Source organism: Oncorhynchus kisutch, linkage group LG18 (genome assembly GCF_002021735.2).
Source record: "Oncorhynchus kisutch isolate 150728-3 linkage group LG18, Okis_V2, whole genome shotgun sequence".
Taxonomy (NCBI): Eukaryota; Metazoa; Chordata; class Actinopteri; order Salmoniformes; family Salmonidae; genus Oncorhynchus; species Oncorhynchus kisutch.
In genome coordinates this window covers 70,906,258-70,920,272 of record NC_034191.2, presented here as the reverse complement: position 1 = coordinate 70,920,272, position 14,015 = coordinate 70,906,258, and the positions used below count along the sequence as shown (strand labels likewise).

General features: G+C 41.0%; 1 protein-coding gene across 1 annotated transcript in view; it reads left to right on the top strand.

Annotated features, from left to right (window-relative positions):
• The first annotated feature begins 8,735 nt into the window (after nt 1-8,735).
• The window catches only part of LOC109909860 (LIM zinc-binding domain-containing Nebulette-like), an 85,250-nt gene continuing 79,970 nt past the window's right edge, over nt 8,736-14,015 (top strand). The window contains exons 1-2 of the mRNA XM_020508924.2: nt 8,736-9,095; nt 10,266-10,360. Of these exons, the coding sequence (XP_020364513.1) occupies nt 9,027-9,095; nt 10,266-10,360 (164 nt within the window). The 5' untranslated portion in view covers nt 8,736-9,026. The remainder of the gene's footprint in view (nt 9,096-10,265; nt 10,361-14,015) is intronic.

Here is a 14,015-nt window from a genome sequence, read left to right as displayed (position 1 = left end):
AAAACAACTTATATTAGAGGAAGGATTTAATTTAACTATGATTCATTTAAAACGAAGTTTAACATTTGGTGCAACATGATTAATAGATTAACCTTGATTTAACCTAGTTTAAGAGTTAATCCATGTTGGTGCAACCCACCCTTAGAGATTTACCTAAGAAGGCTCACAGCTGTAATTGCTGCCAAAGATGTTTCTGAAATGTATTGACTCAGGGACATGATTACTTATTCAACGACTATATGTTAGTTATTTAATTCTATTCATCTTTAAAAAATAAAAAAAGTATTCCACTTTAACATTCAAGAGTATTTTATGAAGATTGTTGACAATTAAATAAAGTTTAATCCCATTTTGTAACAATAAAATGTAACAAACCAAGTGTTATGAATACATTTGCAAGGCACTGTACACACAGTACGTTGTAAAAGATGAGCTACCTGTCCGTCAAATGCATGTTATCTTGTAATAGCAAAGACATCCTTTTTTATTAGTGTGCACAGTTGGTGCTGGACAGACCAAAGGACCTTAGATATAGAAGAAGAGACAAAGAAGGCAAAATATTGGATAATGCTCCTAGTATGAGTAAATATGCTTTTCATACGCTATTTAATGTGTTTTTATAGTGGTAATGTAGCAATCATTATTGCCCAAGCAAAAGGCTAGTCAAGGTCTACAGTGGGAGGGGGCAGAGAAGAAACAAGGATTTCTGTAACTGACTGAACCAATCAAGTGTAATACCCACTGCGTTCGGACCAGCCAGGAAGCAGGTGTCATCTAATGCTATTTATACCGTTCTGCAGCGTTCACGTTTTGGATAATGGTTAGGGACTGTACATTTCGCACATTGTGTGTAGAATTGGATATTTTCACATTTTATTTTTACGCTCTTACGTAATTTATGGTTAACTGCATGTTAGGAATGCGTTTGCAAACACAACCATACAGCCGCGTTGCATGCTGGGAATAAAGTTGAATATTCATGAGCTGAAAAAATACAAGCGTTTACATTGGCTAGTAAAGTAAATCAGCGAAATACAAATTCTGTTTCGTTGTTAGTGGGGATAAATTGACGGCTTGACCTATACATATGGTTCTGGGTTTAGTTCGTTTTTGGGAGATTTAATGCAGGCAAATATTTGAGTATATATTGTTTTCTGAGGTTACAACTATTAAGTATTACAAGGTGTGTGATAATATAAATATCCGTCTATGCAAGTTACGTGAAACCGGTTACTTCTATTTTCCAAAAGACCAAATCAAATTCTGTAGAGAGCGGATTGGGGTCCATATCAAGCACTCCTGACTGACAATTATCAATCGTATGAACCCACTGCAATCTGACCAGTTGAGAGTCCAATGCTTTGCCATGCATATTTATAAATGGACATGGGACGCATATAGTTCGTTTTTCGTCATGGTGGGTGAAATTGTAAAAACAAGTATGGAAACTACATATTTGTTCCACCATTGCATTTAGTACAATTATTGCTAGCTGAAATTGATACAATATTGTTTTGAAATATTTGTGATCTATTATTTGGAGAACTTGGCAGTGCATTAGAAATAAGCCCCTACCATAGACAGCCGAGACATCATAAGGCACACGTTGAATGTAATAACAGAACAGACTTCGTGAACTATCACAATGAATTCCCAACTTTTTTAATGCAATTTTCCGAGATATATAAATAAGAAGGTGCCGTATTTGAGTTGTTGAACGAAACAGATAATGTAACCGACTGACGTATACGATGTATCAGACTCAATTATTTTACCATTATCAGCCACTCGGGAGCGCACCGTTACCGTGTTATTTTTGAGAACACTGGTTTCTAGCGTCTCTGGCATTATCACTATCATGGGCTACAGTGCTGTGTCATGAGTGATGAGTCAAATGACAAATTAACATTTTAGGAACAGGTGGCTGAAAATAATATAGGAATAGACTTTGCTTTCCCTTGATTTTCAATAGGTTATAATATAACATCTTAGTAGGCCCTTGCCATGCTGCATCCTCTTCCATGGCTTGGATCCTGCTGCCTGTTAGAATCAGTAGGCCTCTCTATTCCTCAATAACCTCTATTTACCATAACACTTCATGGATTGACTTCTGCTCTTATATCACTTTAGGACCTCACAGGATTAATCTTGTACAGCTCTCTCTGTCGAACTGTCTGGTTTCTCCACTACTATTAGAAACCACTACTATTAACCATGTTGACCAATCAATCAGCTCTGGTCCCAGAGACCCACAAGGTGTTGAAGTCTTTTTTTCCCAGCCCTAAAATAACAGATTTTCCGCAAAAAGGCCTGCATGTCACGTATTTCTGTAGGAGCAGGGTTGGGGAAGACTGGATTATACAATCTGATGACAAACAGCGAGCTTTTACTGTACCGGTGACCTCATCTTCTGTGATGCTTTATTGGATGCATCACTATATTATGAGCTGTGACGTGGACATAAATTGGAGTTGTGTGACATTGTATGGTTGGACTAGTGTCATAAGAAAGATCCAATGTAAATTCCATGATTGCAGATCACTGATGAACATTTTATTATCCCCACCAGACACTGTCCACAAAAGGATAATTAATTTGATTCTGCAGCACGAAGACGTGTCCCTGCAATGCTTCATCCCAGCGATGGAGTTTGTTTTTCTTCTGGATCTTGCTGGAGAGCTACTGGGTAGGTAAGCTTTTGCTTCAACCCCATCATTACACACCTCGTTAATGTTAATCAAGGTTCTAATGAGCAGTAGAATCATGTGTCCTAGCTAAGGGTTAGGGAGAAAGCTTGCAGGAGGGTACCTCTTCAGAAGGAGGGATGGGTAAACCTAGACTACACATTTCCTTCATCTGAGAAGTTGTGGTGTAGGCTTATTAAGATTATATGAAAAGGTGTTCAAATCTTATAAATCGACACCACTTTCATGCAAGTCCTAACTAATCACTGTGATTTATTTTCTCAGTGGAAGCTAATGAATTTCATGCTTAAAGATAAGGGTGACTTCATCTGCTCGTGGGAAATGGGGAAGTGGGAAGTCCGACATGAATGTGTTCACCTTCCATTGAAGTCCGAAAAATAAGATTGTAGCAAGATAGCTAATACTAAAGTTAGCTAGCTTGCTTAAACTAGCAACATTCTCCACATTGATAAGGTTGCAATTGTCAAAAAATGATTTGTTGTCATCTTTTGGTTTAAAGGGTAAAGGTCAGTGGTGAAGGTCAGTGGTGAAACGTCACAACTCTGCAACTTGAGTAGGGTAACAACATTTTCTCAGAGGTTCTCACTTGGAGGGTCGTTCAAGTGAAATTATCCGCTGGGAACAGTCCTTGCTATCTGGGATTCTTGGGACATCCCTACCCCATTGAAGTAGAAATTGAAAATGGTTAAGTACGGGTTATGATTAAGGTTAGGTTTAGGGTCGGAGTTGGGACATCCCAGTGAACTACGAGCTTCCGATAACATGTGAACGTGGAATTTAGACCTGGAACAAAGTTAGTATATTCTTTATAGTTTACTCTTTTATTTAATATGGTTATAAACTTCTATGTACGTTGCTACTCTATTGCTGTTTTGCTGTAGGATACATAGTTTAATAATTCCACTCAAGATGTAGCTAGCTTCATGCCCTGCCTTTGTACACACAGTACGTTGTTTTCATTTGACAATAACTTTTCTCCAGATATAGGCTATAAAAAAAATATATTCTCCTTGTAGATATCTTGTGTGATTTCTAGTGAAAAATTGGTTAAACAAGTCAATGTATATGGCAATAGAGGAGGGAGATTGAAGGATAAGGACACTTTAGACAAGCTTAAACAACACCTACCTATCTGTCTAGTGCGTTATGTTAAGGGATAATCAATGAGGGGCTATTCGTTCTATGGAAAATAATGAACAACGTGGAAGATGTGCCCCACGACTTGCTAGCGGAGTGGAACTGACCTTCCACGGAGTTGCATTATTTTCCAAATAACGCACAGGGCCCCGAGAAATAGACTTGCTAGTTTAGCTAACAAACCCATTAAAAAATAAAATTCAACAATGCCAATGATGTTTTCAACTGCCAAACTATAACTTTGCTATTAGAATAATTTTTATACATGTATATATTTTTATTTTATTTCTATACATATACAGTACCAGTCAAATGTGTGGACGCACCAACTTATTCAATGTTTTTTCTTTATTTTTACTATTTTCTACATTGTATAATAATAGTGAAGACATGAAAACTATGGGGGAAAAAAGCTCATCAAAATATATTTTATATTTGAGATGTTTCAAAGTAGCCACCCTTTGCCTTGACGACAGCTTTGCACACTCTTGGTATTCTCTCAACCAGATTCATGAGGTAGTCACCTAGAATGCTTTTCCAACAGTCTTGAAGGAGTTCCCACATATGCTGAGCACTTGTTGGCTGCTTTTCCTTCACTCTGCGGTCCAAGTCATCCCAAACCATCTCAATTGGGTTGAGGTTGGGTGATTGTGGAGGCCAGGTCATCTCATGCAGGACTCAATCACTCTCCTTCTTGGTCAAATAGTCCTTACACAGCCCGGAGGTATGTTTTGGGTCATTGTCCTGTTGAAAACAAGTGATAGTCCCACTAATCACAAATCAGATCGGATGGCATATTGCTGCAGCATACTGTTGTTAAGTCTGCCTTGAATTCTAAATATATCACTGACAGTGTCACCAGCAAAGCACCCCTTACACCATCACACCACCTCCTCCGTGCTTCACGGTGGGAACCACACATGCGGAGATCATCCGTTCACCTACTCTACGTCTCAGAAAGACATGGCTGTCTCAAATTTGGACCCCTCAGACCAAAGGACATGTCCATTGCTCCTGTTTCTTGACCCAAGCTCATCTCTTCTTCTAATTGATGTCCTTTTTTGTAACAATTCGACCATGAAGGCCTGATTTCACGCGGTCTCCTCAGACACATCGCAACATCAACTGTTCAGTTACTCTGTGAAGCATTTATTTGGGCTGCAATCTGAGTTGCAGTGAATTGGTGATGTCTGAGGCTGGTAACTCTAATGAACTTCTCCTCTGCATCAGAGGTAACTCTGGGTCTTCCTTTCCTGTGGCGGTCCTCATGAGAGCCAGTTTCATCATAACGCCTTTTGGTTTTGTGACTGCACTTGAAGAAACTTTCAAAGTTCATAACATTTTCTGGATTGACTGACCTTCATGTCTTAAAGTAATAATGGACTGTCATTTCTCTTTGCTTATTTGAGCTGTTCTTATCATAATATGGAATTGGTCTTTTAACAAATAGGGATATATATATAAAAAAAGTCAGTAAAAAAAAGAAACGTTCCATTTTCAGGACCCTGTCTTTCAAAGATCATTTGTAAAAATCCAAATAACTTCACTTTTCTTCATTGTAAAGGGTTTAAACACTGTTTCCCATGCTTGTTCAATGAACCATAAACAATTAAAGAACATTCACCTTTGTAACGGTCATTAAGACACTAACTGCTTACAGATGGTAGGCGATTAAGGTCACAGTTATGAAAACTTAGGACACTAAAGAGCCCTTTCTACTGACTCTGAAAAACACCAAAAGAAAGATGCCCAGGGTCCCTGCTCATCTGCGTGAACATGCTGCAAGGAGGCATGAGGACTGCAGATGTGGCCAGGGCAATAAATTGCAATGTCCGTACTGTGAGACAGCGCTACAGGGAGACAGGACGAACAGCTGATCAACACCTGCACAGGATCGGTATATCTGAACGTCACACCTGCGGGACAGGTACAGGATGGTAACAACAACTGCCCGAGTTACATCAGGAATGCACAATCCCTCCATCAGTGCTCAGACTGTCCACGTCATGGTCTGGGGTGGTGTGTAACAGCATAATCTGACTGAGCTTGTTGTCATTACAGGCAATCTCAACGCTGTGCATTATAGGGAAGACATCCTCCTTCCTCATGTGGTACCCTTCCTGCAGGCTCATCCTGACATGACCCTCCAGCATAATGCTACCTGCCATACTGCTCGTTCTGTGTGTGATTTCCTGCAAGACAGGAATGTCAGTGTTCTGCCATGGCCAGCGAAGAACCCGGATCTCAATCCCATTGAGCACGTCTGGGACCTGTTGGATCAGAGGGTGAGGGCCATTCCCCCCAGAAATGTCCAGGAACTTGCAGGTGCTTGGTGGAAGAGTGGGGTAACATCTCACAGCAAGAACTGGCAAATCTGGTGCAGTCCATGAGGAGGAGATGCACTGCAGTACTTAATGCAGCTGGTGGCCACTCCAGATACTGACTGCTACTTTTGATTTTGACCCCCCCCCCCTTTGTTCAGGGACACATTATTCCATTTCTGTTAGTCACATGTCTGTGGAACTTGTTCAGTTTATGTCTCAGTTGTTGAATCTTGTTATGTTCATACAAATATTTACACATGTTAAGTTTCCTGAAAATAAACGCAGTTGACAGTGAGAGGACGTTTCTTTTTTTGCTGCAGTTTGTGTGTGTGTATACCACCCCTACCTTGTCACAACACAACTCATTGGCTCAAATGCATTAAGAAGGAAAGAAATTCCACAAATACATTTTTAACAAGGCACACCTGTGCATTGAAATCCATTCCTGGCGACTACCTCAAGAAGCTGGTTGAGAGAATGCCAATAGTGTGCAAAGCTGTCATCAAGGCAAAAGGTGGCTGCTTAGAAGAATCTCAAATATAAAATATATTTCGATTTGTTTCACACTTTTTTTGGTTACTTCGTGATTCTGTTATTTCATAGTTTTGATGTCTTCACTATTATTCTACAATGTAGAAAATTGTAAAATAAAGAAAAACCCTGGAATGAGTAGGTGTGTCCAAACCTTTGACTGGTACTGATAGTATTCAGACGCTTTGCTATGAGACTCGAAATTGAGCTCAGGTGCACAGGTGGACTCCAACTTGATTGGACATGATTGTGTCGAGTCACAGATCTGGGGAAGGGTACCAAAACATTTCTGCAGCATTGAAGGTCCTCAAGAACACAGGGGCCTCCATCAGTCTTAAATGGAAAAAGTTTGGAACCACCAAGACTCTTCCTAGAGCTGGCCACCTGGCTGAACTGAACAATCGGGGGAGAAGTGCTTTGGTCAGGGAGGTGACCAAGAACCCGATGGTCACTCTGACAGAGCCCTAGAGTTCCTCTGTGGAGATGGGAGAAACTTCCAGAAGGACAACCATCTCTGTAGCACGCCACAAATCAGGCCTTTATGGTAAAGTGATCAGACGGAAGCCAGTCCTCAGTAAAAGGCACATGACAGCCTGCTTGGAGTTTGCCAAAAGGCACCTAAAGACTCTCAGACCATGAGAAACAAGATTCTCTGGCCTGATGAAACCAAGGTTGGATGTGCAGCAACACTCCCCATCCAACCTGACAGAGCTTGAGAGGATTTGCAGAGAATAATGGGAGAAACTCCCCAAATACACATGTACCAAGCTTGTAGCATCATACCCAAGAGGACTTGATGCTGTAATCGCTGCCAAAGGTGCTACAACAAAGTACTGAGTAAAGGGTCTGAATACTTATGTAAATGTAATATTTCCGTATTTTTATTTGATTTCATTTTTAAAAACCTCCTTTTGCTTTTTTGCTATGGGGTATTGTGTGTAGATTGATGAGCAAAGAAAAACCCAATTTAATCCATTTCAGAATAAGGCTGTAACAAATTGTGGGGAAAGTCAAGGGTTCTGAATACTTTCCGAAGCCACTGTGGGTGTTCCTCTTGCCCAGATGTGTTACTGCCGTGTGAATAGTGATGGAAATGGCATCTTCCGTGGATCTGTTGGAGCGGTAGGGAAATTGGAGTGGGTCCAGTGTGCCTGGCATGCACTCCCCAAATGATTGAAACACAGGTCAGCCTGTTACAATCAATGGGCCTCTCTATTCCTCAAGAACCTCTATTTCCCATAACACTTCATTGATTGACTGCTGCTGTTATGTCACTTCAGGACAGACCTGTGGGGTGGAAATGGTTTGCAGTCGACCATAATGAGAGAGTGAGTAATTTGGTATGGGTATTGTACTGAAAATGTTTTTAAAATGGAAAATTATTGCAAATTACAAATGCACATGGGGATGCACACCCACTTTTTCAAGTGGTTTGTTGTGAATGGGATTTCTAGATCTGTTGTGTATGTGGTCGTGCGTATATTTCGTGACTAACTTGCACTCATACAAACAAAAGCCTCTGTATGGGATCCTTTGATCTTCTTCCCACTGAATTTGTTATGTAATGCTGCCAGTCTCTTTGTCTTCACACAAATTACCATGGGACATTTTCTGCCTGTGCTCATCTTTCTGTTGTGCTGCTGGTCCACAGATTTAGGATTGTCATGGATGATGTAAACAAAAAAAGGATTGTTCTACAGAGAATTATGAGTCTTTTTTAAATGAAAAGATTGCAAAGTAAAAGATATGGAATAGAATGATATAGAATGAAGATTGTAAAGATAACCGTTCATGGGATGCTTGGTCATTGACACAACATAAACAAGTCAAAATTGCTTATCATTGGTTGATCTACGACAACCATTTTAGCCTACCAATCAGCTTTCAACAGTACATTAAATTGAATAGGCTTATGTTGAATTTCATTTGCTGCCTAGTTTGGTCTCTCTCTCTCTCTCTCTCTCTCTCTCTCTCTCTCTCTCTCTCTCTCTCTCTCTCTCTCTCTCTCTCTCTCTCTCTCTCTCTCTCTCTCTCTCTCTCTCTCTCTCTCTCATAAGGAACGCAGGAACATCATGTGTTCCTGGCTTGGCGCTGTCGCTGAATCAAGCAGCTTGGATCGTGGTAGGTGCTGTGTCACACTAGCAGACACAGTTTACGTCTGTTCAATTGTAATGCGGCATCCACTCAGGACAGGATAGTGACTGTGCGAACTTATTTCTACCGACTTGACCTCGGGATGTGAAGTAAAGCTGTTACCAGATTTCAAATAACTATTTTCACACTAATACATCTGATTTATTGTCGCGGGGAATAAGACGCATATTTGAAAATGAACCCTCCGTGTGCCCGCTGTGGGAAAATTGTCTATCCGACGGAGAAAGTCAACTGCCTTGATAAGGTGAGATTATCACAATTTCAATGCACTCATGTGATTATGTCTTTATCAGAATTGACTACAGTGTATTTCAGCAGCCTGTTGGTGGATTAAAAAAAAACTGATTCAAACTTCTCTTTGGCCACAGAACAGCGAGTGCACTGCTAAGCACGAAACCAGAATAGCCTACATTTGACTATACCAAAAGTTTTTTAGTGTGGTTTTGCTTAGCTTGTGTTACTCTCATGATATGTGTATTATAATAGCATATCTATTGTAGTATACACTCTCAGAAAAAGGGTTCCATCTCCTATGGGGAAATCTGAAGAACCATTTTAGGTTCTAGATAGCACCTTTTCCCCCTAAGAGTGTTGGAGGATATTGAGCATCATATTGACATGACAAGGGGATGGGATACAAGTTTACCCTTTATCCCATGAAGGACATATTCTCAGATTTGCTCAATAGGGAATGACTGGCATTTTCTTGCATCTGATCCTTTAATTTATTTTTACCTGCTCTTCCTTTTTGTGCACTTGAACAAAATATGAATTCTGGTTTATGGTTGAATGTGGCCTACAACTAGTTAATGATCGATTTAATAGCCACTTTGCATTATTTGCACTTGCACTTTGCATTATTTTTTGTCTATGTCAGACCTAGGTCTATACTACCACTACTACTACTACTACTACTACTATTACAGTTTAATAATAAAAAGGTCCTTTAGGAGTGAGTTGTCAAACCCAACCCCTTTATCTTGACCCCTTTTGGAAACCATCAACCCTTGGCTCTACTTTTTCCGCAGGCCTGCCCATTACCTAAACCCCAAACCCTTGTCCTGGCCATATGGCCCTATGGAACCCATGTGGCCCACTTTCTGAGGACGTGATAATAGAAATCTGGAATATCGGTCATCTCTGCCGCCTCCCAACTAATTGAGCGGTGACAGGTAGCCTAGTGGTTAGAGCGTTGGGCCGATAACCAAAAGGTTTCTAGATCAATTCTCGAGCTGACAAGGTACAAATCTGTCGTTCTGTCCTTGAACAAGGCGATTAACCCACTGTTCCTAGGCGGTCTTTGTAAATAAGAATTTGTTCTTAACTGACTTGCCTAGTTAAATAAAAAATTAAAATTTGAGCACCAGTGCAAGGTCAAACTGACTTGAAATATAATTTGTGTTTTCTTTTCCAGAATTGGCATAAAGGATGCTTCCACTGCGAGGTGTGTAAGATGACTCTGAACATGAAGAACTACAAAGGCTATGATAAGAAGCCCTACTGCAATGCGTGAGTGTCATTGCTATAGCTAATTATTTGCTTTGGTTTTAGGGCTTCTCAGGGGTCTTAAATAGTTTTGTTGATTAAGTGGTAGATGTAGCGTATGGACACATGGGAATGAATGGGCAATGCATGTATAGTGTAGGTGATTTGGAATCATGCTCTCGGAATGAGGTGGGTCTGCCTGACACTTTGTCGCCCTCAGATGCTGAGGGTGTCCTCTTGGTCTAATAGTTAAGGCGTTGGGTTGGTGAGCTTGAAACCCAGGTTCAATTCCCACCGGTTCCACATGAACATAGAAAATGGAGGTGATTCCAGATGAGAATTTCCTAAAAAAAGTCAGTGTTACAGTACAGGAGAGATAGTTCATGCATGTGAGAGAAAAGGCCCTGTCCTCGTCTCCAAAGCCTGGGTGATCTACCAGTAATCTCAGGCTTGTTACATCTGAAACACACACATGATGTGTCTGGTTTTCCCTGGCTCTTCTTTAGGGCAAAGCTCTCAGATGAGAATAAAAGAGTAGGCTGGAGACTGGCCTGTTGCATAGAACAACATGGAAACTAGGTCCTTCTATCAGAGAGCACAACAAGTCTATTTCAGTCCCCCAGCATGAAAGGAGATGGAGAGCCAGTGCTTCTGCCTAGTTTTCTGCTTTGTGTTTCTCTTTACCATTCAGAAAAACAGCCCCTGGCTTATAACAGGCTCTTGTAGCACACGATTCATACACAGGGACGGAGGGAGGGATGGAGGCAAGAAAGGGAGGGATAGATGGATGGTAGGGAGGGAGGGAAAGAGGGATGGATGGATGGATATACACACAATTACAGGAGTGCAATTACTGTTTCTTCTTTCTATATAAAGCACAGCCCGTGTGCTTGGTTACCTCTACCAAGCTCTTGTTCAGAACTGCAGGGTTACCTCTACCAAGCTCTTGTTCAGAACTGCAGGGTTACCTCTACCAAGCTCTTGTTCAGAACTGCAGGGTTACCTCTACCAAGCTCTTGTTCAGAATTACAGGGTTACCTCTACCAAGCTCTGGTTCAGAACTACAGGGTTACCTCTACCAAGCTGTGGTTCAGAACTGCAGGGTTACCTCTACCAAGCTGTGGTTCAGAACTGCAGGATTACCTCTACCAAGCTGTGGTTCAGAACTGCAGGGTTACCTCTACCAAGCTCTTGTTCAGAACTGCAGGGTTACCTCTACCACGCTCTTGTTCAGAACTACAGGGTTACCTCTACCAAGCTCTTGTTCAGAACTGCAGGGTTACCTCTACCAAGCTCTTGTTCAGAACTGCAGGGTTACCTCTACCAAGCTCTTGTTCAGAACTGCAGGGTTACCTCTACCAAGCTCTTGTTCAGAACTACAGGGTTACCTCTACCAAGCTGTGGTTCAGAACTGCAGGGTTACCTCTACCAAGCTCTTGTTCAGAACTACAGGGTTACCTCTACCAAGCTGTGGTTCAGAACTACAGGGTTACCTCTACCAAGCTCTTGTTCAGAACTACAGGGTTACCTCTACCAAGCTCTTGTTCAGAACTGCAGGGTTACCTCTACCAAGCTCTTGTTCAGAACTGCAGGGTTACCTCTACCAAGCTGTGGTTCAGAACTGCAGGGTTACCTCTACCAAGCTCTTGTTCAGAACTGCAGGGTTACCTCTACCAAGCTCTTGTTCAGAACTGCAGGGTTACCTCTACCAAGCTGTGGTTCAGAACTGGAGGGTTACCTCTACCAAGCTCTTGTTCAGAACTGCAGGGTTACCTCTACCAAGCTCTTGTTCAGAACTGCAGGGTTACCTCTCCAAGCTGTGGTTCAGAACTGCAGGGTTACCTCTACCAAGCTCTTGTTCCAAACTGCAGGGAAGGGGAGTATGCATGCCCACTTAGCTGAACAAGTGTGGGTGAGATTAAGGGTCAGATTCTGGTGCTAGTGTGGAAGTGTGGATGTATAGTGCAGTTTGTTCAAGAAGAACACCTCCAGCATTTCAATAATAACATTTTAAAGTGAATTTAATCTGCTATCCTTGTGTTGTTATTAATAGGGTTGTGTGCAAAGGTGGTCCATACCACTCTTGCCAATAAGCAGATTCATTGTAGCCTTCATTTGAACAATATATACGGCATAGACAATATATATTTGCTGCATTAGAAATGCCCAAACTATTTTTCATCAAAGTCTTGTTTTATGTAATTTCAACATATTTGTTTAGAGAAGTCCCCAAGAAAATACTGTGTTATAGAGCCATACAGGTGAGTGTTCCCGAAACACAGCCTCTAAGTCTGCAAACAGAACACACTTTGTCCTACCCTCCTCACACACCCAATAGCATTTACTTTATGGCTGCTTTGGGTGAAAATGACTCTGACTTTTAGGGCCATAAAGCAGTTTCTTCTCCCAGTGGGGGAGACTAATACTTTGTTTCACCCAAGCCCACCTATTTAATTATGATACCTCTCCATAGCCTCTAGAAGCCTTTAGTGTTCTGACTATGTTCCCTACGTGACGTGGCCAATAGAAAGATCATCATCATTCAACGGATGTTGAACTGTGCCTGAAAACAAACTAATTTTGTGTATGTCTGTGCATGACACACTTTGTCATGGTGATTAGTGTCAGTGAAATGAAGCTGTTACTCAATATGTTGGAGTGGTTCACTCTTTTAAGCATCACCCCCACGGTTTCCAAACCTTGGGTCAGTACCTTAAAGGTTCTTATAATAGCCAAGGTTCTTGGGACTCTCGCTCTCTCGCTCTCTCTCTTTCTCTTTTACTCACTCTTTCACTCTCTCTCAAACTTTTGGGAAAAAGTCATGCTACTTAGCCTTTGACATCCAGGGTAAAGCTTCTCTTCCAGAGTCTCGGGACAGAATCTACTAAATTGCAAGAATGGATGCTTTTCCCACTGGCTTCCTCTGTGTCTAGGTATTATAAGCCCTTGGTTTCTCTAGTATCTCCCTATATGCATGCATCTGTTTGTCGCGTTTTAGGTCATGATGGGTTGTAATAAACTCTCAAATCTTACAGGTTGTGCATTGCATTTACATTTTCGGCATATTTTAGTCTCATACTGAGTGACTAACAGTCAGTTCTGGGTTGGTATGAGACCCAGGAGTCACTCACTCCAGCGTTCACCTCCGCTTAAGCGTAGGTCAAGGAATACTGCGAGGTTAATTACATGTCAGGGGATGAGAAAATATATCATCTGCCATTCATGGCTCTTTTAAATGAAGCTGTGTGACACTGAGTTCCCAGTTCATCATTCATATTTAAGCATCCACTCCTGCATAGCATTATTGCAGTGTAGAGGAAGGCTTATGTTCAGTCATGCCAATTCCATCTTTTAAATGCAAATTTCTCTATAAAATATTTATATTTAATTAACATCTCTTTTTAAGTTAGAATAATTAGATCATGTTATGTAATCTGACTTCTCAATAGAAAGTGGTGATGCAAAGATGAATCCCATTTCCGAGTCTGTCTGGTGTACTGTGCCTTATAGTTTTAAACCAAACCAAATATTGTATTTCCATAATATATTTTTTATTTAATGCCTACAGTACACCATAACTCTACCATATGAGCCAGTGATAATGTAATATAAATTGTATGAGAATGGTGATGATGACATTAGTGATTTTCAACTACTGCCATTGAGGGATATGACAAAT